Below are 27206 nucleotides of genomic sequence, written 5' to 3' on the forward strand. Positions count from 1 at the left end.
TTTGCCTCTCTCCCTTTCCCCCACCATTTCCGCCCTTCTTCTCCCCCTTGGTCCTCGGTTAAGTTCCTCCTAATCCTCCTATACGTGCAAACATATGATATTTGTCCTTCTCTGCCTGACTTATTTCGCTCAGCATAACACCCTCAAGGTCCATCCATGTTGCTACACATGGCCAGATTTCATTGTTTCTCATTGACATGTAGTATTCCATGGTATAGATAAACCACATCTTTTTGATCCATTCGTCCGATGATGGACACTTAGGCTCTTTCCATGTTTTAGCTATTGTGGAGAGTGCTTCTTAGAAACTTTTAAATATTATCAACTATACTCACCATCTTCTACATTATAAGGACTTGTTTACTTTATAACTGGAGCTTATCAATTATCTTTTAATGAAAGGAAAGATCTCTGTGCTCTCCAGAGCTTATAACAGAAATCATCATAATTTAAATAGTTACAAAAATCATTACCAACGTCTCTCTTTGCAACACCATTTCACCATTCCCTGAAATATCCCTACCCATGTTTTGCTTTTGGATATCATTCTGTATTCTCAAGGAGAGAGGTGGTATTTCTACACCCAAATAGATTAGATGATTCCAACTCAATAGAAATGAAAGATAATAAGGCTCCAGTTTGCTTTAAGCAAATGTTGAAATATATTAATACTACTTGGGAAAGTTGTCAATATTTCCAAACAATAAAAGTGGACTATAATTTGCAAATCTGCAAAAATCCCCTTTTTCTGATGGAATTCTCTGTAGGTCCATCCTACACAGGCATGCTCTTTCTCCTCTTTTAGGCTCAGAATATTCACCATTTGTGCCTCTTTCCACTCAGCTCTTATCCAAGCCAATTTGAGGGTTCAGAAATGAAAAGTAAATCTTCCTTGGAAAAAGAATAGCAGAAATGTGATCATATACACATTAATAATGATGCAGCTTAAAGTTCTTAATATAATACTGCACGTAACTCTATTAAATGCATTCCTCTTGATGTTTGAAGGTTTTATTATAGTTTAGGGCTTTACTTTTTGTTTTCTTTTGTTTTGTTTCTGAATTCCCATGCAGAAGTTTCAGAAACCATCTTTAGATGGGGGGAATATTTATACCTTTCCCCTTTTCCTAGGAAGCTTTACACCAAAATGATGGTATGTTCTTATATTTACCCTTCAGGACAAATAGCAAGAAAAGAGCCCTAGACTACTGGGTAGAACACCCTTTTAGAACCACGTGCCCTTTTTCATAATTTCTGACGTGGTTACTTTTACATGTTTTGTATCCATCATGGTCTGAATCTTACTTATGTGGCATATCCTGAGCCAAGGAGACACCATTGCAGTATACTCCTTCTGATTTTCCCTGTGGTAACAGCTGCAAGACATCCGTTCAGTGGTATCTCTTTTGAGAACTTCATGGCATGACCGGGCTGCTGGGTGTTTTCCAGCTGACTTATTACAATTTATTTTTATAATTTCTAATTCAGTACTTATCTACTGCAAGAACTTAAAATTATTTAACCTCTATGAGCCGAGTGTTCTCATTTGTCAAATGGATAACAGCAATTTACCAACATGTTTCTAGCAAGAAGTAACATGAGATGATGTTCTGAAAGCACACAGAAGACTATGTTATGCTAGTCCTCTTTAGTTTTCTTCCCTGACTTCCCCTCTATTCCCATTTTCTTTTTCCCTTCCCGTTTCTAGCTGCTGATAACAAACTTAAAGGGCTTCCTTCAAGTTGGGAAAGGGGACACTATAAAAATTTTCTAGTAATATTATTCATGTTGATAGATACGAAAATGCAGCAAGAATCTCTAAAACCTTTAGCTGCCGTATCTTAAAAGAGCAATGGGGAATAGATACACATCCATGAAAAAGTTCTCTTCTTTTGTAAAGTTACACATGACTTCTCACTTTCTAGAATAAAACTAAGTGTTTATACTGTTAAAGTGGAGAAAAAAATAGAATATCAAGGCTGTTTCAGCTACTCAATTTTAGGAAGGAATTTAAATACCTTATTTTAAAAAAAAGATTATATTTGACTATTAAAACTTAAAAACTTGCATTAAAAATATAGTATTAATTCTTGTTTCTTAGGTTTTTGTAATGAAACTGTGTTTCTGTAGACATCAGCACTCTAGAAGCACAGACATTTGATCAGAGTATATGTGGATGAAGATAAATAACATTTTAAAACAATATCATGTATTTTGGGGAAGTGCCTTTAATAAAATACTTTGATTTTTTTTCTCCTTTTATGTTTCTCAACTTCCTCTTTTCTGGCTCAACTCAACTTTTTCTTCTCTTTGCTTATCTTATTTGGCAGCGTGGTAGAAAAACCAAGCGCAAACAAAGAAAAACAAAACAAAACACAAGATGTGGGCTCTACTCCCAGGTCTAAAAATTTCTTCTGTGTCAGGCTAAGCAAATTATTTAGCTTTTCAGGGTCTACATTTAAATGTGTACCATAATTATATTTTCTAACTTTGTACCTATTGGGAATAAAAAGTAAGTATGTGTATGTAGATAGGTTTTTTACTGCATGAAACTTTCTTCAAATGTAAAGTATTATGATTTAACTAACTCATAATATAAACAAATATATACTTTTTATCATGTTTTATTTTTTGATTCATATTTTATATTTTGGTCTTTACATATATATATATATATATATATATATGCATATGCAATGAATTTCACTGTTGAAAACAGAAATGTTCCACCTAACTTAAAACTTTTCTGTCATTTGATATGTGTATTCTATAGACCAATGGCCCTAATTGGAAAAAACAAAACAACAAAAGACAAAAAAAAAAAAACCCTTTATAATCCTGTCCTTGGTAAAGTTGACATAACTTTACTATTACCAAAACTCATTCAGAAAGCTCCTTGCAGCTGGATAAGGACACCTGAGAAGTTAGACCACTAATAGTAACACAATTGGCAGTGCTTAGATCTAGAGATTCAGAGGTTCTGAAAGCACTTCCCTTTATCCTATCCTATTAACTGTATTGGAAACATGGAATTTGGTCAGAAATACTCTGGGTTTCATTATACAAACATGAGTTTTTGAGTTGTGTTCTTTCCTTAGGAAATAAAATAAACATCTCTACCATTTATATGAACCTTTAAAATATCACCTGATAGAGTGGATGATTTTATTAATGGGAGAGAAACTTGCTTGGAAAAATGCTAATTCTGAGCCTAAATGTAAACATTAGAAATAAGTTTTAATTATTAGTTCTTGACAAGTTGGCAAACTAGTCCAAACTGCTGATTCCATCTCTCAAAATCATCTCAGGAGAAACATTGGCATTCCAGGCCCTAATGATAACAATATAAAATGAAAAACAACAAGAAATGTGAGGAATCCATGGGTAAGCTGAAGTCTGGTTTTATGGTGTGTGTGTGTGTGTGTGTGTGTGTGTGTGTGTATGTGTATAGGGGACGGGGGTGCTGACCTCTGAAGGAGCAGTGAAAAAATGCATTTCACTGTAAAAAGGATTTACAAAGTGACCTAAACATACAAATCAAGAAAATTCTTAAAAGCAATATACAACAGACCCTGAGTAGCAAAAAATAATAACAAAAATAGACATAGAAAGAAGTTAAAAGGAAAACAAAACAAAAGAGAAGATTCACAAAAGCAAAATCTTATTCTGTGAGAAGGTTCATAAGTTAGCCTGATCTTTAGTAAGAACAATTAAGGAAAAAGAGAAAGAGGGAAAGAGTGAATGCCAAAACAGAAAATATAGGACAAAAAGAAGTACTAGAAGTCCAACATAGATTGAATTTATGATGGCAAAATAAAAATAATCATAAAATAATAATCACAAAATAATACAAACATCTATACCAAAATATATTTGAGAACTTGATAAAATGGTTACATTCCTAGAAAAGTAGAAAACATCTATAATTTTACACAAAGAAATAGATAACTTGGTTATAAATAAGTAGTAAACAATTAAAACCTCAACCAAAGCCCTCTTCCAGATCTCCCAGATCTAGATGTTTTAGAGATGACTTCTTCCAAATTAAAAAAAAAAGATGTTAAATTTTCCCTTATAAAATTGTCCTAGAAAAGAGAATAAGATTCTATGCTGTGAGCTTATTCAGAAAGGCAGGTGTAATCTTGATTCCAAAGTCAAGTAAGGAGCACCTGGATGGCTCATTGGGTTAAGCATCTGACTTTGGTTCAGGTGATGATCTTGCAGTTTGTGGGTTCAAGCCCCACATTGGGCTGTGTGCTGACAGCTGGGAGCCTGGAGCCTGGTTCAGATTCCGTGTCTTCCTCTCTCTCTCTGCTCCTCTCCTGCTCATGCTCTGTCTCTCTCTCAAAAATAAATAAAAATTAAAAAAATTAAAATCAGATAAAAACAACACAAGAATATAAAAATAAAATTCCTCTTCAATTATAAATTAATTATAAATAAAATGATATCAAATCTAATCTGAAATTAGATCATAATAAATTAGGTTTATTCCAGAAATTCAAGAGTGGTTTAACATCAGAAAATTTATCAATGTAATTATCCATGTAAATAGTATATTATTACTTCAGTTCATACAGAAAAAGCAGTTGATAAAGTTCAGCACTTAATTGTAAAACATTTTTGCAAACTATAATTTTAAGGGAACTTTCTGAACTTGGTAAAGGTTATACAGAATAACTATATAATTTATAAATTTTGATACTTTTGTCCAGGACTAGTGCTACCCAGTACTGGGACTGTTCTGGGAAAATTGGCATGTATGGTCACTTTAATGATTTACATACAACAGGAGAGAAAAAAAGAAGGAAAGAAAGAAAAAGAAGAAAAAAAGGAAGAAAGGAAGGGAAAAACCAAAGTCTGTAGAAACATTACACTTATTAGATCAACTTTAGATATAGTCTGTTACTAGGACAAGAAGAGAAGCACTGAAAGTTATAGCCAGTGCAATAAGGAAAGAAAAAGAAATAGAAATTGTATAGCTCATGGGCAAAATATATGCCTATCATTAATTATAACTGATACAACGATATATCTAGAGGTAAAAAAGGTCCATAGACAATAATTTAGAACATATAAGAGATTTTTAGATCACTCTAAGACTAACATAAAAATCAGTAGCAGTTCTTACACAAACAGTAGTCCAGTAGAAAATGAAAAGATGATACCTTTTGCTATAGCTGCAAATTCCATAAGATGTCTATAGAAAAATTTTAAAACTTAAAGATTTAGAGGATGAACTGAAGTCATGGAAAGACATTTCATGATCTTGAATTGAGTGATACTATAGGGAGATCAGTTCACTGCAAATTATCTATATATTCAAAGCAATTTCATTTAGATTTCAGATGGATTTCTTTTTTAAGGAATTCAGTAAGTTCACTTTAGCATTTAAATCAGGGAATAAAAGTTCACCTATGTCTAAATAAACCTTTAAAAATCTAAAAGGAGGAAGTGTCTCATCAATATTAATTCAAAGCTATAGAAAGAAAACCATATAATATTGTCAGAATATGTAGACTAATGAACCTAGAGAGTTCAGAGAGAGACCCATGTATATATGCCAACCTAATATCTGATAAAGATGACACCACAAATCACTATGTGTTGTTGAGAAGATGGTGTGGGGGAGATTGGCTAACTCTAATCAGAAATATAAATCTGGGTTCCTAAATGTAATGGTTTATTCTAGATGGAATAAAGATAAAAATGTTAAAGGAAAGTCATGAAATTAAAGAAATAGTACAGTAGAATATCTTTATAATATCTTTGTAATCAACAGCATGGAAAAAAACCTGCAAATGCACAAACCATAAAGCAAAATACTGGGTAAATTTGATTACAACAAAATTAATAACTTCTCTTAAAAGAGACATAAACGTTTCAGAGACAGATAACAGAATGAGAGATGATATTTATTAATGTTTAAATTTCTGCAAACCCACGTGAACAATAAATAACTGCCAGTAGAAAAATGGTTAATAAGTAATAAAGAAAATTTTCAGAGGAAGAAACTCAAAAATTGTTTTTTTTTTAATGTTTGAATGTTTATTTTTGAGAGAGAGAGAGAAAGAGAGAGAGAGGGAATGAGTGAGGAAGTGGCAGAGAGAGAGGGAGACAGAATCTGAAGCAGGCCGCAGGCTCTGAGCTGTCAGCATAGAGCAGGGCTCAAACCCACAAACTGTGAGATCATGACCTGAGCCGAAGCTGAATGCTTAACTGACTGAGCCACCCTGGTGCCCCTCAGAAAATGTTTAATGACATAAAGGTATGCTGCATCTCACTAGAAATCAGAAAAACAATATGAGATATCGCTTTATTACTTACTATGGCAAAAATTAGACAGCCAAGATATAGAAATTCTTATGCTCTCTGGTGGGAGTGCACTTCTACAGAGTCACAAAGTACCTGCCTATCTAATGATCCCACAATTCTGGAAACCCCCAGGTATCTATTTCTTATACATGTACTAATGAGACACACATGAAGATGTCCACCACAGTGCACCTTGTGGAGGTGGGAAGTTGGGGGCAATCTGAAGAGCTTTTATTGGTGACAGGATTATAAAAATGGTGGTTGCTTGCCATGGAGTAATGTTTAACAATAAATTAGAACCAGTAACTTCTATGCAACAGCATGAAGTGATGATAAGAATATAGTGCCCCTTTCCCCCCTAATTTGGATGGACCCTGGGATTGCTTTGATCAGTAGACAGTGGCAGAGGTGACAAAATGCCTCTTTCATTGGCCTGGCAGTTTCTGCTTTCTTCCTCTTGGAAGTTAGCTACCACGAAAGAAGTACCACTTTAGGACCAGCATGCTAAGAGAAACCCAACCACAGTGAGAAGCCCTGAAACACAACACATGGATAGAAAGAAATGCCAAGGAGCCCGAGCTGTCAGCCATGTGAGTGAAAAGACATCTAGGAGGTAGATCTTCCAATCTAAGCCACCTGGCTGACTATGAGCAACAGGGACAAACAGCCCAACCAAACCCTTTCTAAGTATTTGACCTAAAATTTAATCTAAAATGGAGTAGTTATTTAAGCTTCTAATTTTGGGGGTTGTTACTCAGCAAAAGAGAATCAAAATACCACTTTTTTAGTAAGGAGTGATTAGCTGTACAATGAAGTGATATACATACATATATATCATGTTGTCTTCAGTGACTATTAAGAAATGTTACATTGTTGACACTAAATGACTCCTAGTTAATATCAAGTATATAAACACTTTAAGTATGTATTTTATCTGTTATTTCACCTGTTATTGCTGCCAGATTGCTCTAATTTCCCAGAGTTGTAGTGAAGAATAAATGAATAAATGAATGAAGTAAACCTACTTTGTAATACTGAAGTGTTATACAAATATTATATTAATTTCTGTGCAACACTGGGAGATTTAGAAGTTGCCTACAAAGACAAGAAACACTAAGTTAATCTATTGATTTAATTATAGACCCTTTTAAATCAGGCTCTGGTGTACAGATATGAGGATAACTTTAGGTCTCTGCAGCAGAATTAAGAACATAGATTTATTTGCGAATAAAGTTTTCTGTTAATCTAAGATCGTTTTCACTTTTTGTTTTATGGTTCTTCTCCAAAAAGAAGCTTCCCTAAACCTTTCATTATTCTGTATGTATTGTCATCTTGCTTCTAGATTTTTAATTTTTCAAAAAGGTGGATGGAAACATTTAGGGTTGTCATTTTGAATGCTGAATCCTGTAAATCTACAGGAATGTAAATATTCAATCACTTTGGATAATTTCTACCTCCACTGTGATTTCAGATGAAGTAAATGTATCTACCCTAAGATTACATTTGTATTTACAGATTGTCTTGGCTCTTTCCGAGCTGGATTGTTCACTGCTTTACGTCAGTCAACTGAAGCCTACCCTGATCTGAGGAGCTGTGTCAATGGTAAACATCTCTATCATCCATTTAAGTGACAAAACAAAACAAAATAAAAATATGCGAGTAAAGTACACCATGTAAATATAACTGATGTTTAAAGAGCTCGAGAAGAGTTGTTTGCCCAGCAAGGAGATATTCTTAACATCATTTGAAAGAATGTTTTTTCAAATGCAAATGTTGCTTTTTTACTCAAAATAAATGTTCCACCTAAGGTTTAAATTGAACAGTGTTCCTTGTGTACTAAGCTTTCAGTTATTGACTTCAGAATTTTATTCCCGACAGCCTTATTTTGGATGGTGTTGCTTAATCATGTAGTGTGACCAAATGTTACAGTTGATTGATAGGTCAAAGTGGAGCCATGTTTATTCTAACTTTTGGCATCAGTAACATAAATGTGAAAACTGTTTGAATATCAAATTATCCTTCTTCCTCTAAAGTTCACATAGGGCCTAGTGATAATTCCGGTAGATTATTTGTCTCTAATTACCCATTTTTCTAACTGAGAGGCAAAGAGACAAAGGTGAAATTGCAAGGTGTAAATTGGGAGGTTTATCTAGTGAACATTATACATATAGCATTGGCATTATCCAAATATTCATTTATCTGCATTTTCTCCAATTTTAAGTTGGTTTTAATTACACAGGTAAAACAGTGTGCTGAACATACATATTTAATTCATACTTTATTTTAAAAATTTTTAAGAAAGTGAGTGGGGGAGGGGCAGAGAAAGAGAGAGAGAGAAAGCGCTAGTGGGGGAGGGCAGAGAAGGAGAATCTCAGTCAGGCTCCAAGCTGATAGTGTGGAGCTGATGTGAGGCTCAAACTCATGTACTGGGAGATTATGACCTGAGCCTAAGTTGGGCGGTAAATCGACTGAACCATCTAGGTGCCCCTACTTTATTTATTTTTAATTCACCAAACTATATGAAAATAATTTGATAATTTGCTGATTAGCTTTTTTCTTTCTTTTTTTAAAAATAATTTTTTTTAATGTTTTCTTTATTTCTAGGAGAGAGAGAGAGAGAGAGACAGCGTGAGCAGGGGAGGGTCAGGGAGAGAGGGAGTCACAGACTCTGAAACAGGCTCCAGGCTCTGAGCTGGCAGTCAGCACAGAGCCCGACGCAGGGCTCGAACCCATGAACCGCGAGATCATGACCTAAGCGAAAGTCGGACACTTAACCAACTAAGCCACCCAGGCGCCCCGCTGATTAGCTTTTTTCTATCATTTTAACTAATACCTATTTTATTACTACTTTTCAAAAACCTTGATTTTATGAGGACGTTTGTTGAAATATTTGATAGTTAGGTTTTGGTTTGGTTTAAAACTTTTTTCTTTTCTTTTTTTTTTTTTTTTTTTTTTTTTTTTTTGCAAGTAACAAAAAATTCCTTAGGCTAACTTAAGCAAAGGGGAATGTGTTAGAAGGATGGAAGGAACTTGCAGAGTTAACGAGGAAGGCTTGAGAAAGAGATGTGGAAATGTACAGGAACCAAGGGACCATTGCTGTGTCCAGTGAAGGGACAGAGACCACAAATAAGTAAAGAAGCAAATGGGCATATCATTTAAGATGGTGATAAAGTGCTATAACATATGAAGAAAATGGCCTTCCCCTGGGCATCGCCAGTACTCTGCTACCTGTGTCCAGTGGTCTGGAAACCGCTGCTTTATGTATTTTGAGCAGGAAGATAAATCTATTCCATGTTACTTCTTCTTAGCCAAATTGGAAGTCCCAAATTCATTTTATATTGATACTGTATAGTTTTATTTGTTCTGCCCAGCTCACTGAATTGTTTTAAGGATCAAATAGAGTAATTTATATGAAAAAAATATCAAATTAGAGTTGTAAAGTCTGTGTATATTTGCAAATAAAGAAGTAGTCTCCTTTTGCAAAATAATTATAAAGGTTTGTTTAGTGGACTTACTGTTTTTTTTTTTTTTCAGGAAGGTATGTGTTTTCTTTCTTCCCCCCCCTTTTTCTGTATATGTTTTATTTAAATTTCAGTTAGCCAACATTAAGGCAATATTAGTTTTAGGTGTACAATCTAGTGACTTAATACCTACACACAACACCAGGCTCTCATCACAATTGTAACTCCAATCCCCATCACCCTTTCAACCCATCCCCCCACCCATCTCCCCTCTGGCAACCATCAGCCTCTTCATAGTCACAAGTCGGCTTCTTGGTTTGCCTCTCTTTTTAATAAAGAAAGGATGGAGCCATTTGCAGCAACATGGATGGAGCTAAAGAGTATTAGTGAGAGAGATAGGTCAGTCAGAGAAAGACAGGTACCATGTGACTTCATTCATATGTGGAGTTTGGAAAACAAGGCAAACAATCATAGAAGAAAAAATATGGATTCATTTTTCTATGAGAAAGAATTATTTGAAGGAAGGGGTTCTAATTTTTTTGTATTGCTTACAGGCTTTGTGCACAGTATTTCTATTATAGGGCATATAATTCTTTTTTACCATGGTACATGGTAAAAATTAAATAGTTGTCTATCTCCTTCAGCCATTCCTGACCAGTGTAGTCCTCTACCATGCAATGAAGATGGATATATGATCTGCAAAGATGGCCAAGCTACATTCACTTGCATTTGTAAATCAGGTTGGCAAGGAGACCAGTGTGAATATGGTATGTATAGTAAACCCACATGGCTCATCCGGATTGGCCTCCTGGGAAATTCTCCAAAGGCTTCACCGCTTTGAAAATAATCGATTTTTCCCTTCTTAGACATAAATGAATGCAAAGATCCCTCAAATGTGAATGGAGGTTGCAGCCAGATGTGTGATAATACACCTGGAAGTTACCACTGTTCCTGTAAAAGTGGTTTTGTTATGCTTTCAAATAAGAAGGACTGTAAAGGTAAGTGTGAGAGCATAGTTCAGCTACAGGAATTTCCCCCAGAAAATGCGAGGAACTCTCTGGTTATAAGCACTTCTAATAAATACACATTATCATCCACCTTGAAGCCTTGAGGTGACTGACTTTTAGGTTAATGTTTATACTCGCATTTTGTTATTTATAGAATTTTTCATTGCTTTCTTATTGTATTTTATTATTTAGTGAGTATTTTATTGTTTTCTTACTGTGTTTTTCTTTCTTGTTAGTCTGGTTTTTTTAATGTTTATTTTTTGAGAGAGAGGGAGAAAGAGTGTGAGGTGGGGGAGGAATAGAGAGAGAGGGAGACATGGAATCCAAAGCAGGCTCCAAGCACAGAGCCCAGTGCGGGGCTTGAACCCCAGGACTGTTAAGATCATGACGTGAGCTCAAGTCAAATGCTTAACCGACTGAGCCAATCAGGCACTCTGATTTACATAGTCTTTATCTGTGAACTAGGTGAAAGAAGAATATGTATATAACTATTACAATAGGGCCTTTACCACAATGTGGATATGCTTGAGATCAAGTTGCCAGTAATTGTCTACAGATGCAAGAATGAAACTTTTCATCAGACATTAGATGTCAGTGTAGAGTAATAAAATCAATGTGCTATAACTTGGACTCATATAGTTTATGCAATTCTCTGCAATATGCCTGAAACCAAATAATTTTAGTCACATGTTTTTACTTTACTATTTTATTTTATTTTATTTTTAACATTTATTTATTTTTGAGAGAGAGACAGAGCACGAGCAGGGGAGGGGCAGAGAGAGAGACACACACAGAATCTGAAACAGTCTCCAGGCTCTGAGCTAGTTGTCAGCACAGAGCCCGATGTAGGACTCAAACTCACAAACCCTGAGATCATGACCTGAGCCAAAGTCGGTCGCTCAACCCCACTGAGCCACCCAGATACCCCCACTTTCTTTTAAATATATGAATCTGATAGCTCTTTTTTAAAAAATGAATATTTTATTCAATGTAATTGTAGACACTTACAGTTGTAAGAAATTATAAAAAGGGATCCCATGTACTCTTTGCTGAATTTCCATTAATAGTAACTTTCTACAAAACTACAGTACAGTATCACAACTATACTATTGACATTGATACAGTAATGATACAGAAAAATTCCCTTACCACAGGAATTGATACAATTATTTCTGTGCTTCCTTTTTTTTTTAACTGGAGTATTATCTGAAATTTTGGTTATTTAGTTTGTGAAAAAATTAAATTTTTTAGAGTAGAAAATATATTTCCTGTTCTGAACTTGTCTGTCTCCAGAGAGTACAGATGAGAAAAGTTCACTAAAATAATTACATCTCCATTGAACTATTTCTATCTCCTGTTTTGTTTTTCTCATAGATGCTTTTATCTAGTGACTAACTGCAATCAATACTTTATTTCCTACTCTACCATGTAATACAGTAAATGCATCTGAAATTTCTGGATATTAATTTAGCACTAAAATTTGTTCTGTAATTTTATAAATACTTAGAGACCTTACTCAATCCCATTTTACATTTGAATCACTCTTGGATACTGTAGCCAACAGTAAGAATATGCACATTTAGCTAGTGTCTATTTCCAAAGGAAAACATGACTGGTGAGCCCCTTTGTTTTTATTTTTTATAATTTTGCTAATATAGAGTGAGTCTACTTTTAAGAACATATTTCAGAAACATGTATTTAGGGATATATATTAAGAATATGGTGAATTTTTTTCTCCCGTTTATTCATGTAATGTAACCTGATATATAAGAAAAGAACTAAAGCCCTCTCCTTATTTTACTTAACTATAAAGAACATAGCAAACATCAGTCAAATTCCCTGCATGTCTGTATGAAGAAATCGTATTTAGTAAACTAAAACATGATGACAGATTTAAAATTTTGTTATTCCCAGACCACTCTCTTTTCTCATTACATACATTAAACTAGATCCAGGAAGCACAAATTAAACATTCTTTGCTAGTATCCTCTGGTATGGGGAAATTTTTTTTTAATCTATTGGTTTCATTTATAGATGTGGATGAATGCTCTGTGAAGCCAGACATTTGTGGCACAGCTGTGTGCAGGAACATCCCGGGAGACTTTGAATGTGAATGTGCCGAAGGCTACAGATATAACCCCACATTAAAGTCTTGTGAAGGTAGAGTTCTGTTGGTATCATCATTGATGGTGCAGAGGGTGGGTTTGAGTCCTCCTTTCATATTAGAAGCACTGGTTCTGCTTGAACTCAGCAGTCAGATGTTCTAAGTTGGCAGGCTCCATGATATAACCTGGTTGGTTGGGTAGTCATTGGCTTCCTTTCAGAATAACAGTACATAAGACACATGACCTTTAGGTTTGCTGTTGTGTAGTCTGTTTGCCCTTGAAGCTGTGTATGAATGGGAAACCTCCCATGGATGATAAAAGCAAAATAAAAACACGTTCACATCATTTAAATAGTATTCAAAGATAAAAAGAATTTCAACCTGGAAGGAAAGACATAAACAAACAAAAGACAAGTTTAAAAATCACATGGGTTTTACGTGGATGGTTAGAAACCTTCAGGTTTATGCCAAGCTTTTGGATGATTTTCTGTGCATGTACCATTATATCATCTATTCTCAAATAGGAAATGACATCATTCTGTTACAATTAAATACATGTAAAAGAAAAATCTCATCATAATTAAATGATAACTGAGCTCTTGAAATTTGAGAAGTATTGATTAGTACTGTCAGCACCTGTGCATTTGGGAGAGCCCTTTGGACTCATTACTTCATTTGGCTGAAGGTGCGCTGTGAGGTGCGCCCCAGGGACCTTAGAAGTATTAGGGTGATTTTTTTATCATGGATATATGCAAATAGACTCATATCCTCCTTTACATTTTGTAAAATTTCAAAATAAATTTAATATCGTAATTAAAACTAATCAAATTGATAGTGATTTTTCATTGTGTAGATATCTATATATATATAGATATATAAGTGTATATATATGTTATAAGGTACCCTTTTAACCATTTTTAAGGGTACAATTCAGTGGCATTAGCCATAACCAGTGGTTATGGAGTCATCAAAGCTATCTGTTTCCAAAACTTTTCATCATCCCAAACAGAACTCTGTAACCATTAAGCAATAAGTTTCCCCTCCTCCCTCTCCTAAACCCTAATCTACTTTTTGTCTCTATCTACTTTTTGGGAGATAACCTTTAATCTACTTTCTGTCTCTATTAATTTGCCTAAATCAATAGTAATTTCAGAATAGTTTTTTTTCAAATATATGTGCTTCTCTTGATATTTTGATGTTTTACTTCCCATGCACTCATCAAAAATTATCCCCTTCACGTACCATCTCTATTCTCCCACAACTCCAGAGAGAAATTACTGTGGTAATATTCAGATTTATTATTAGCCAACTTCATTATGTATATTATAGTTTTATTCAAGAATGACATATTTTTAAAAATAAGATGTATGTGTGGTACATATGTACAATATTCATATTACTTTATATGTCATTTGTTTTCTTGAAAATTGTTTATTATTTTGGATTAGGCAATGATTTCTTTTTCTTTTAATGTTTATTTATTTTCGAGAGAGAGAAAGAGAGAGAGCACAAGCAGGGAAGAGGCAGAGAGAGAGAGGGACACACAAACTCCGAAGCAGGCTCCGGATTCTGAGCTGTCAAAATGAACTGTGAGATAATGACCAGAGCCGAAGTCGGATGCTTAACTGACTGAGCCACCCAGGCTTGCCTAATTGTATGCCATTAATTTTAATGCTGAGGGATCACTAATTTTGGAGTTGCATTTTGAGACATTTTATGGGGGAATTTACATGCCATGATTATATGCATTTCTGTACTTGGGGATTTTCAAAGATTGCAGGGTGCATTCATTGAAAATATCAGGGATCTTATATAGCTCTGAAATGAATTTTAGCTGAAGTTGTATTATTACAACTTTTCAAGAATGATTTTCTCAAAATATGGAGTGAGGACAGGGGTATATCAAAGATTTCACAATATGGGAGATTACAGTACCATGAAGTTTGTTTTTCTTTTTTAATTGTAAGAAATAAAGATACATCCTTAAATGCCTTATGAAAAATCAAATGTTCTTGAAATTATTTAATACCAGATTATATTAATCTTCAGTTAAAAGGGATCTTTTTTCCCCTTCCCCTCTCTTCATTATCTCCTCCTCCCTCTTCCTCCTCTCTCCCTTCCTTACCCTTCCCTTTCTTTTCTTCGAAGCAAAGAATTGTGAAGCAGTCTCAATGGAACTTATTTAGTCAGAAATGATAGTTATCTTGAGACTCTTAGCCTTTTTTCCTTCAAATTCAAAAACTGGAAAATTAGTATAGTTATTAATTATTTATTGCTGAAAGTTATACATGACATTTGTTGCTTTAGGTGTATAAATCGATAGGCATTACACTTGTAACTCATTTAAAGTTCTGCCAAGTGTTGAAATGTGATTTCCTGTCACAGAAATTTCTTTTACTAAGAATCTATTATCATTGATTATCTTACACTAAAATCAGAATACTCCTCTTGGATTGAACATTTAGAAGGTATTAAGATTTATATTTTCTTTGACCCCAGATGTGGATGAATGCTCTGAAAACATGTGTGCTCAACTATGTGTCAATTTCCCTGGAGGTTACTCTTGTTATTGTGATGGGAAGAAAGGATTCAAACTTGCCCAAGATCACAAGAGTTGTGAGGTAATACTTTGCAACATTCAACTTCTTATCTCTTTTCTAAAATGAGAGAGCTGGGTACTTATTTCCATATAACTGAGGTAAGTCAGGAAAATACAGATGTTCAATAATAATTGCTGTATGTCTAGCAGGCTCTGAGTCACAGCCTGTTTACTAGTTTTGGTCATGTAAACCATAAATATTTGGGATAATTAGTGACTAGGTTTTAAAAAAAAGGCTCAGAGAGTGCTCATCTGTACTGCCTATACATTTACAAAATACAATGTGTATGTTTATTCAAAATATTAAGACAAGCTGAGGTTCATATTTCTCATTGTGAGGAAAAAACCTTATATGGAACCCTTATCAGAAACATTTTCCCATGCGTACTTTTCTTTATCCCATTCTTGACGAGTTTGATCACACCTCGTCATGTTGGTACTTGCAAGAGTCCTCATAAAATCTCTGGTGGAAATAACTGTCAGGATAGGATTTAGTGAGGTTTAAGGATATCAAAATTCAGAGAGGTTGATTTTGTTACTTGCTTTTAGTTACTTGGATTTAATTCATTATTGACCCAGGAATTGAATGTTGGGGGAGGCTTTTCCTTCACTGAAATAAGTAGGTCAACATCTAAAGCTTTTTTCCCCCTAACTAAAGATCATGTGTTAGTGATTCTTGGTCCAACTCCTGCATTTCGTTTCATAAGTGAAGGTAAAATGTTATATGATCATGAAGCAGACAGTGAAAAAACAAACAAACAAACAAAAAAACCCCAAGACAAAACAAAAACTACCTAAATAGTGATTTAATCGTGTGTATACACAAACCGTTGTATCTGTTACCAAGACAAAACTATGTCCAAAAATGTAACATTCAATATATGCTACCTTCTTGGTAAAGAAAGATAAGGTGAGATAATACTATATCTCTGTAGTAACTTTGATTTTATTTAATGGAATTCCATGCTGCGTGAATGGCTACTTTGTAATTTACTTTTACTATTGTAGTATTTGTAGTAGTTACACATCATCATCTTCTTTAGAATAGATTTATTAAAGTCCTAAGAGGAAATGAGATGTTGTTTCTGTGCCATGTACACAGTTGCCCCTGAATACCTCTATATGTATACCCGAAAACCTATCCCTAAATTATTTCCATTTTATTTTTTTAATGTTTATTTACTTTTGAGAGACAGAGACAAATCATGAGCAGGGGAGGGGCACAGAGAGAGGGAGACACAGAATCTGAGGCACTGAGCTGTCAGCACAGAGCCTGATGCAGGGCTCCAGTGCACAAGCCACGAGATCATGACCTGAGCTGAAGTCGGACACTTAACCGACTAAGCCACTGAGGCGCCCCAAAATCTTTCCATTTTTATGTTTAGTGTTACTCTTAGGAAAAAAAATGAAATTAAATTTAATGACTCCGAATCACTTTTTTTGTAAATTCCTTGGAGACTAACATGATCTCTTAATTTATATTTATACCATCTAGGTTTTCTAGTATTCTCATTGAGAACCCAGGTTGGGAAGGAGTCCCCACAGGGCCATCCAAGAGGTCCCTTAGCTTTGCAAAGGATAGAAATCAAATGCAAACCAGAGAAAGTGAAAGCAGAGTTTATTAAATAGCATGAATAACAGAGTATGGCAGACCGAGTGTCTGAAGGACACGGAAAGGAAAAGAGAATGAGTCCCTTCATTGTTTAAGGCTAGGGGCTTATATTGGAAAGGGGTCCAGGATACATGTTCCTTCAGGAATCTAAGGAGGGTACAATCAAAGACAAGTGGTAGTTGAATAATAGTTGTTATTTTATAAATCATAGAAGGTAGGGGGTGTTGATGTCAGCATCAGCCGAGGTTTTTTTGAGGCTAATGTCCTGGAACATGTTGGCTGATCTGGTTCTTCTTAGATGTTATCAGGTGTTTGGGGGCCCTGGGACAAAACTCAGAAAATTATTAATGTCCTTGTTTCCCCCTGGGGTGGGAATATGGCTTCTTTGGTTTTTACATAGATAGAAAGTGAAATATAGAACATGAATAAATAGGGCCCAGCAAGAAAACAGAAGAAATGGAGCCTTTCTAAAATGATTTCCTTCAACTTCCCTACTGAAGCTTCACTGTCTAGATAGTACATTTTTGCTCAGAAATTTCTTCTTAGTAAATGAATGAGTGTGTGTATGGGGTGCTGCTTATTGGTATATTAATTCTCCATGATTTCTGACTCCAATTTTTTTTCTCAATGTAATTCTTCAAGGCATCAGAACTATAGTTAATTAAAGGGATACACGTTGCTACTGGAAGAAAAAGGTTGTGTTTTGGGCTGAGATTTGCAAACGAATTATTAAGGATGAAAATTTAAAGCCACAGACATTGAACAAGACTTTAGAATATGTGTTCTGGGAGTTTTTACTGATGGACTGTATGAGGAAGTAAAAGATGTTGCCTTATTACCAACGGTGTTCTTTATTTAATGTATCCCAAAGAATACATTTCACAAGATCAGTAGGCACCAGAGAAAGGATGTGTTACCTGACAAAAACAGCAAGCAATAACCTATACATGATTTTATGTGTTTTGTTTCCTTTTTCTCCAGGCTGTTCCAGTGTGCCTTCCCTTGAACCTTGACAAAAATTATGAATTACTTTACTTGGCAGAGCAGTTCATAGGGGTGGTTTTATACTTAAAATTTCGTTTGCCGGAAATCACCAGGTGAGGTACCAATGTCAGTGACAATCTTTAGAGGTAAAAAAGTAAGGACAGAGAAGAAGTGACCAAAAAGGTATGAAATGTATGAAATTGCACTTCCAATTAGATAATTTAGATATATTATCAATCAGATGATTTAGGGAGCCCTAAAGTTAATTCACCTCTTCACACATGTAATTTTCATGCTAAAATCATTTGGGCGACGTTTCCCAATGATCATTTTACCTTAATCCATCCTTCTTCGTTTTCTAGTAAATACATATTTACTAAGAAGTTGAGAAAGTAGATTTAATATATTTGTGAAATTTTCATTCCTTTCTAAAATAATTTTTTTAAATATTTTTTATTTATTTCTAGGAGAGAGAGAGAGACAGCGTGCGCAGGGGAGGGTCAGAGAGAGAGGGAGATACAGACACTGAAATTGGCTCCAGGCTCTGAGCTGGCAGTCAGCACAGAGCCCGACGCGGGGCTCGAACCCACGAACGGCGAGATCATGACCTAAGCGAAAGTCGGTCGCTTAACTGACTAAGCCACCCATGTGCCCCTAAAATAATTTTTTAAATGTCTTTATTTTATTTTGAGACAGAGAGAGAGACAGAGTGTAAGAAGGAGAGGAGCAGAAAGAAAGGGAAACAATCTGGAATAGGCTCCAGGCTCTGAGCTGTCAGCACAGAGCCCGACGCAGGGCTCAAACTCACAACTGTGAGATCATGACCTGAGCCGAAGTCAGACTTTCAACCTACTGAGCCACCCAGGCACCCCTTCATTCTTCTTTATACATGTTATAAAAACTAAGTAATAAGAAAGTACTTGGGGCACCTGGGTGGCTCAGTCGGTTGAGCTTCCGACTTCGGCTCAGGTCATGAACTTGCATTTCATGAATTTGAGCCCTGCATCAGGCTCTGTGGTAACAGCCCAGAGCATGGAGCCTGCTTCAGATTCTGTGTCTCTTTCTCTGCCCCTCCCCTGCTCGCAATCTGTCTATTTCTCAAAAATCAATAAAGATTTAAAAAAAATTTTTTTAAAGAAAACACTTCATGTATAGCTTTTAGAATATAGTTATATTCATGATTACCTAGGAAAATTCATAAGATTGCTTAAGTGGTATTTTAAAGAAACACATCACATGATTTTAGTTGACTGAGTAGCTTATCTGCTATTCCTGTAGTTAGGTTGTCTCTAGGGAAAGAATAGTTGTTTATGATTTAGTCATGATTCTCCTTTAGCTGTCAAATTTTTTCAGAGTCATACATGATTGAAACTAGAAAAAAAGAAATTAGAATTGTGTTGTAATAATAGGGAATGTATTTGAGATTGATTATAGAGTCCATATTTAGAAATAATTAGATAAACATGCATATGTACAATTTAATTCATTAGATATGTGAATGATTAGTCATTAAATAATTCAATAAAATTCATAGAAATTGTATCATTAAGGAACATTATTCTAAAATTCACTAATGTGATGGTGCTCCTTCAACACTCTTTTATCCACCAAACTTGTTTCTTTTTCCCTTTTAACATCTCAGCAAATAATATCATCTAGTGACATAGACTGGAGGCAACATTTCCTTGCTAAGATAATAATGAGAATGAGAGAGAAAAAGGTTAATTATTGCATACTTTTAGTCACTGTCAGGGGGATGCATTTCTGACAATTCACAATAGCTTGGGCTCTAAAATGGAATCAAATAAGCCAAATTATTATTTTTTCCAGTATTTATTTGTTCTTTATTTATATACTTTAAACTTTTTATTATAGTATAATGTATATACATATGCAGAAATAAACACCTATCTTAAATGTACAGCTTGATGAATTGTTTATAAGCTGCCACCTGGTAACCAACACAATGAATAGCTAGTNAATGATCAAATACTTATCCCACCCTAAAGTTAACAAATTCACTCTTCTTTTTCATTCTACAAAACTTCAGAGAAAGAATGAATTGTTCCCCAGTGTATGCTGATGTATTCCAGACAGAAAGAATATAGAACACAACTCTTTGTGTTACTGGTGTAGCATGATTTTGCAAAGAGAAGGAAATTATCTCCATAAGAGGATCAACTTCTGGAAGGTCCTGAGCATACACAGATTTGCGTTCTGACAAGATAATACCTGCTTCACATCTGCAAACTGTGATGATTATGAAATAGAGGTCCTTATCCTAAGCAAAAATAAATAAAATAATCTTAATCAGTAAATCCTTACTCCATTGTTATCTGTCCAACATACTTCACTCCATATAACCTCTTTAAAATATTTCTTTGGGATTCTAAAGATTAAAACATTTATTTCATCAGCCTTTCTTTCTTCTATTTGAAGTTAAGTCTGCTCCCCATTGCATATATGGTGCCTCTGTTACTATCACTAGAAGGTAAGGGTGTGGCTGGGATTCTTTCTTGCCTTTCTTGGAAATTATCTGAAGTCCTGACTTTTTAACTTAAATCACCTTTATTTTAACTTAACTCAGTGGCTAATAGTTAAACAACTATTTTTTTTCTATTCTGTTTGTCTTTTTTCAATCATTTTGATTTGCTGGTTTCTTAGAAATGTTAATGCTGATTTTCATTTCAGTGTCATAGGGGACTAATCAATACGTGTTATTTTTTCTTAAAATTTATTTATTTTGAGAGAACAAGAGAGAGGGAGAGAAAAAAGCATGAGAGGGACAGGGACACAGGGAGAGAGAAAGAATCCCAAATAGATTCTGCACTGTCAGAGTGGAGCCTGATATGGGGCTCAAACTCACAAACTGTGTGATCATGACCTGAGCCAAAACAAAGAGTCAGACGTTTAACTGACTGAGCTGCCCAGGAACCCCAATACATGTTACTTTTTAATTCAGCATTTCTAAGATATTCCCCTGTAATAGCTACTTATGTACTCAGGGTCTTAATAGCAATAGGCATAGCCAGAACTCAGGTACCCCAAAAAACATGGCTAGATTATGTCTTTTAAGGTCTTCTTCCATGTGCTCTAGTTTAGTGATTTATACAATTAAAGCTTTGGAGAATTCTTTAAAATCAAGCTAAGAGATCTGATAGTTTTTTACTTTATGTTTCTTACCACACACGAAGGCTTAATTACGTTTGCAGTTATCCAGATGCTGTTTTGTGTATCTGTGAGTGATTCCTTCCTGACATATATATGAAGTCACAGGGAAAATAGGCCTTTTGATGTATAAGCCAATCATGAGATTGTAACATCTTTTACTAATCACAGATACAGCCAAAAAAAAAAAAAAACCAGAATCTTAATATCAGATTATGTAGTGTATAAAAAGCTCCAGGAGAGATACAATATATCTAATATTTGTACATCTGTATGAATTCCAGCCTTTTCATGAGTACCTTCAAAACAAATGCCAAAAAATGATGAAAAGGTACCAAAGCATCTGTTCACTGAGGAAAGAGTCTCCAAGAATAAGCTTGAAAGTATAATAACTTGATTTTGTTTTGTTTTTAATGTTTTATTTATTTCTAGGAGAGAGAGAGAGACAGCGTGAGCAGGGGAGGGTCAGAGGGAGAGGGAGTCACAGACTGAAACAGGCTCCAGGCTCTGAGCTGGGAGTCAGCACAGAGCCCGACGCGGGGCTCGAACCCACGAACCGCGAGATCATGACCTAAGCGAAAGTCGGTCGCTTAACCGACTAAGCCACCCAGGCGCCCCTAATAACTTGATTTTGAACACACACAGAGGTAGAGATAACACATGAACAGTCTAATTCTGCTCTACTTTTTTATTAATTCCAGGAAAGAAAGAAATACTTGAGTCTTTCAACATATTATTGTTTGCTAGTATAAGAGAAAAAGAATAATGCATTGAGCATTCCATATTTTTCTATTAAGGCTCTCTCTTTGCCCATTCTGTAGATTTTCAGCGGAATTTGATTTCCGGACCTATGATACAGAAGGTGTTATCCTGTATGCAGAATCTCTTGACCACTCATGTTGGTTCCTGATTGCACTTCGTGATGGGAAGATTGAAATTCAGTTTAAGAATGGATATACAACCAAAATCACAACTGGAGGCACAGTTATTAATGACGGTCTGTGGAATACGGTATGTCTTACAGAATTCAGAAAGAATATCTCTACTTTGACACAGTTTGTTTAACATCATTAATAATTTATTTTTATAGTGATGCCAAATCAAAATGGAGTTTGATTTATTTGATGTTATATGAAGTATACTACATACACTGTAAATCCTTGAAACAGCCTGAGAAATAATAATGTCACAGAATATATTTAGGATTTTTGTAACTGAAATTGCCTTCAGTTATTCGCTTAAACTACTCTATAACTTTTTACCTTTTTAATGGCTGTTATTGGTGTCTCTCCTATACGTTATTAGCATTCATAACAGTGCTGTATATATATACTATATATAGCACTCATAACAGTTTATGCAAAGATATTACTGATCAAGGACAAATATACTGAGTAGACACCAACAGTTTTTAAATGAAAGAGAAATACAATAGTAACATAGAAAAAGAGTAATACATTTAGTAATTAATTCAATTTTAAATATTAGCATATAGATAAGGAGGAATCAATTAGTATAAAGAGTATATATTAGCCAATACCAATTACAGTGCTTAGAAATTAGCATTTTTAGATAATCACTAAAAGTGAGCCTAAAATGGAATTTTTCACAGGGGGATTACTGTTAGTCTATAATGAGGAGAACTCTTCTGCAAGAGTCATTGCTATTTTCAGCAGGTACTAACTGAGAACTTAGCTTCACCTTAGAATGTGGTATTCAAAAGAGACACTGTCTATGCCTATGGGATCTGACAAGAGGTCTATATTGAAAAGACATGTGAAGTCATCACTAAATTATTTCATTTCTTTATTTACACACTCACACTCATATATTCAAGAAGCCTTCAGTGAACATTTTTTAAATGCTAAGTTCCTGGGGCACCTGGGTGACTCATTCAGTTAAGCATCTGACTCTTGATTTTGGCTCAGGTCATGATCTCACGGTTTGTGAGATGGAGCCCTACATCAGGCTCTGTGCTGACAGTGTGGAGTCTGCTTGGGATTCTCTCTCTCTCCCTCTGCCCCTCCCCCCACTCACATTCACATGTACTCATTCTCTCTCTCTCTTTCAAAATAAACTTAAAAAAAGAGAATTTATGAAAATGCTGCATCCCTGAGTTCAAGGCACTAGAACGATGGCAAGAGATTTTCCTTGCTCTTGAGCCTACTTAGTACCTCACAATTTAATAGGTGATGCTGCCTTATGAACTAATACAATATAATGTGAAATCATTACAGTACAGGTGGCAAACAAAGTACAGTTGGGCACAGAGGTAGTTTGCCAAAAATGGGGCTATCTGTCCTTTAATAGCAATACATTTGGGGCTCTTGACTCTTAAATACACTTTTTTCAAATTTATTTTAATTTGAGAGAGACAGAAACAGCACAAATGGGGGAGGGGTAGAGAGAGAGGGAGAGAGAGAATCCCAAGTAGGCTCTACACCACCAGTGGAGAGCCTGATGTGGGGCTCGAACCCATGAACGGTGAGATCATGACTTGAGCCAAAATGAAAAGTTGGACGCTTAACCAACTGAGCCACCCAGTTGCCCCAGAGCTCCTGACTCTTAACAAAATAGTGTCTGCACATGATCAGATGCAACTGCCAGAAAAATCACTAAAATTTTCTGGCTTCTCCAAATAATTTCATTAGTGTAGCTTTGCAGCTACATCTTTCCAGCTGCATCTATATGTAGAATACTGTGAGTACAGCTATTCCTCCGCTGTCCTGAAGAATACATTTTTAAGGTTTTTAAAAATTTATGTTTTGAATGTTTATTTATTTTTGAGAGAGAGAGAGAGACAGAGCACAAGCAGGGGAGAGGCAGAGAGAGAGGGAGACACAGAAACCAAAGCAGGTTCCAGACTCCGAGCTGTCAGCGCAGAGCCTGACTCGGGGCTCTAACTCACGGAACCATGAGATCATGACCTGAGCCGAAGTTGGACAGTCAACTGAGTGAACCACCCAGATGCCCCATTTTTTAAACTTTATTTATTTTGAGAGAGCAAGCGTGAGCCAGGAAGGGCAGAGAGAGAGGAAGACAGTTTCCCAAACACACCCCACACTGCCAGCACAGACCTCGATGTGAGGCTTGAACTCATGAACCATCAGATCATGACCTGAGCCAAAGTCAGATGCTTAACTGACTGAGCCACTCAGGTACTCCTGAAGAATACATTTTATTGCCTCTATCACCTATCTAAAAATCACTAAAATTACTGTTTCAGCAAAAGAGAGCAAACAGAATTTTTCCAAGTAATTGATCCAAATTGAAATTATCAGCTGTTTGAAGGAGAATTTAGATACCTTTTAGGTAATATGGAATATATATAAAAAGGTAAATGTTTACCTGTGAGGCTAACATCTTGAGTTGCAGATAGTGTTTACTAATGAATTATCCATGCATGTTATGTGAGAAGCAGGTTTCTGGACTGGATAGAAGGCAGCTACTCAGTTCCATACATTTTGCCTCCTATATTTATGATCTTTATTAAAAAGAAACTATTATTTAATGATATGCCCATATTTTAAATAAAACACGGAATTTCCCTTTCTACATTGAATACAACTTGACATTAAAAATTTAAGAACAATAAGTAAATCAGAGAAAAACTTTAATCTGGTAATAAATTTGATGCTGGCTAGTTTTTAAAAATTCTTAATTTGGGGGTGCCTGGGTGGCTCAGTCAGTTAAGCATCTGACTTTGGCTCAGGTCATGATTTTGCGGTTCTTGGGTTGGAGCCCCACATCAGGTTCTGTGCTGACAGCTCAGAGCCTGGAGCCTCTTTCAGATTCTGTGTCTCCCTCTCCCTCGGCCCCTCCCCCACTCATGTTCTGTCTCTCCCTGTCTCAAAAATAAACTTTAAAAAAAATTTTTTAATAAAAATTCTTAATTTGTTATTTTAGTAATTTATGAATTTTCTCCCCCACCATATATGTAGGATTTATTTTCTCCCTATCTTTCATTTAAAAAATATTATTTCATAGTAATTTTATCATTTTATAATTTTGACGCTTTGTTAATAAACTGTACAGTGTCAGACACACTATGTAGACACAGAAATGATCTCAAATAAATACATATTTTAAGTAAATGCTTTAATTGACAAAGTTAAGTTATATTAATCATTAAACATTAATACTTAAGTTACATTAAGTGAACTGGACTGTTCACTTGGTACCATTTCCTTCACTAAATTCAAACAATTTTAAAATTTCACATCAAATACTTTAAAAATAAGAATTTAAAATGTAGAACTTAGGATTGTGGTAATTGAGATAAACAGAACGTGGGTGATTGTTAATTAAAATGGCTATAAATCAGAGAAATAAAAATTGCTATGTCGTTATAACATCCCATATTTGGGTATAATTCTAATATTGGCAGGAAATCTGTACTTTGTATCATAATTTTATTCATTCAAAAATATATTTATTGAGTGCTTTATGTGCTCTTTCTTCGTCTAGGTGGTGAGGCTACAATAGTGATTAAAACAAAATCACGCTCTTATGGAGCTTGCATTCTCGTGGTGAGATATTCACCACGAATGAATGAACAACTAGCTATGTCAGACAATGGTTAGTGCTAGGCGGCATAAGGAAAGCAAGGCCCGGCAATAGAGAGGCATGATGGTGAATGCATGCGGGATCAGGAAAGCCATCTCCAATGAGATTACATCTGACCGGAGACTTGAGGGCACAAATCATGAGAAAATATGTGGGGAGATGATTCTGTGCCATGTGAACAGCAAGTATAGAGCAACAGGCAAGCGGATGTGATTGTTGTATCTGAGGAACAACACAAAGCTCAGTACAGATGCAGTGGAGTAAGGGAGGGAGAGAGGAGTAGAAAATGAGGTTAGAAATGTGATCTGGAATGAAACCAGTAGGGCCATGGGGACTCTATTGAGAAATCAGATTTTATGCTAAGTAGAAAGACCTAAGATGATTTTGAGAAGTTGCATGATTTAATTTGCATGTATGTTTAAAGATATTCCTAGGGGCACCTGGGTGGGTCAGTTGATTCAGCTTCGACTCTGATTTCGGCTCAGGTCATGATATGGTTTGTGGGATCGAGCCCCACGTTGGGCTCTGCACTTATCGTGCAAAACCTTCCTTGGGTTCTCTCTCTCTAGCTGTCTCTCTGCTCATCTCCCACTCTTGTGTGCATGCTCTCTCTCTCTCTCTCTCTCAGAATAAATAAACATTAAAAAAAAAGATAAACCTAATCAGGACATGATGGCTTTGTGGAAACTAGATAGTAGAGAGTAAAAATGGGACAGGATATGAGCTTATGAGACCACTGGACCACTGTAGTAACTCAGTAGAGAGAACAGGGCGTCTCTGACTAGAGTGTTGATGGTAAGTAGTGAGAAGTGGCCAGATTCTGGATATACTTTTGAGCTCAGCCTTCAGTTTAAGGTAGATAAAAACTTTTGAATATTCAACATAAAGAGAGGTTTAAAAGCCATGAGATTGATTATAGTTTATCTCTGGTTCTAAACTCTGTCTCATCCAGTGCTCATATATTCATAATTCTCCTTTCCTGTCCTCTAATGAAACGCATCAATAATGTAAGCTACTTTTGCATATTCCTATTAGAAACCAATATAATACCCTAATTATTATACAAAGAAATAAAGGAAAGTAATTCGTAAGAAAATAATATGTATTTCAATATATAAGTGCTCAAATACAAGTACAGTATTTGTCAAAGTTTGCTCCTATATGTAGAATAATGTGAGAGCTGCAAATGAAGACTCATGCTGGTGTATTGTATTGGCAATTCAAATACCATAAATGCATAGATGGTATTACCATCAGTAAAGGTAATTCTCCAAAATAGTGAGAAACTCTTGGTGAAGATCCACACAAAAAAACGTCAATTTATCCTTGGTTTGCAAGACTGTTGGGGACCATGAGTAGCTCAGTCTGTTAAGTGTCCGAATTTGGCTCA

The 27206-nt window shown here is 35.3% G+C and overlaps 1 protein-coding gene across 1 annotated transcript in view; it reads left to right on the top strand.

Annotated features, from left to right (window-relative positions):
- PROS1 (protein S) overlaps positions 1-27206 on the top strand; it is a 65947-nt gene that overhangs the window by 18759 nt on the left and 19982 nt on the right. Inside the window, exons 4-10 of the mRNA XM_077774922.1 lie at positions 7831-7917; positions 10421-10543; positions 10643-10774; positions 12818-12943; positions 15387-15508; positions 18080-18195; positions 22072-22261. Of these exons, the coding sequence (XP_077631048.1) occupies positions 7831-7917; positions 10421-10543; positions 10643-10774; positions 12818-12943; positions 15387-15508; positions 18080-18195; positions 22072-22261 (896 nt within the window). The remainder of the gene's footprint in view (positions 1-7830; positions 7918-10420; positions 10544-10642; positions 10775-12817; positions 12944-15386; positions 15509-18079; positions 18196-22071; positions 22262-27206) is intronic.

This window comes from Crocuta crocuta, unplaced genomic scaffold (assembly GCF_008692635.1).
Source record: "Crocuta crocuta isolate KB4526 unplaced genomic scaffold, BGI_CrCroc_1.0 scaffold6, whole genome shotgun sequence".
Classification (NCBI taxonomy): domain Eukaryota; kingdom Metazoa; phylum Chordata; class Mammalia; order Carnivora; family Hyaenidae; genus Crocuta; species Crocuta crocuta.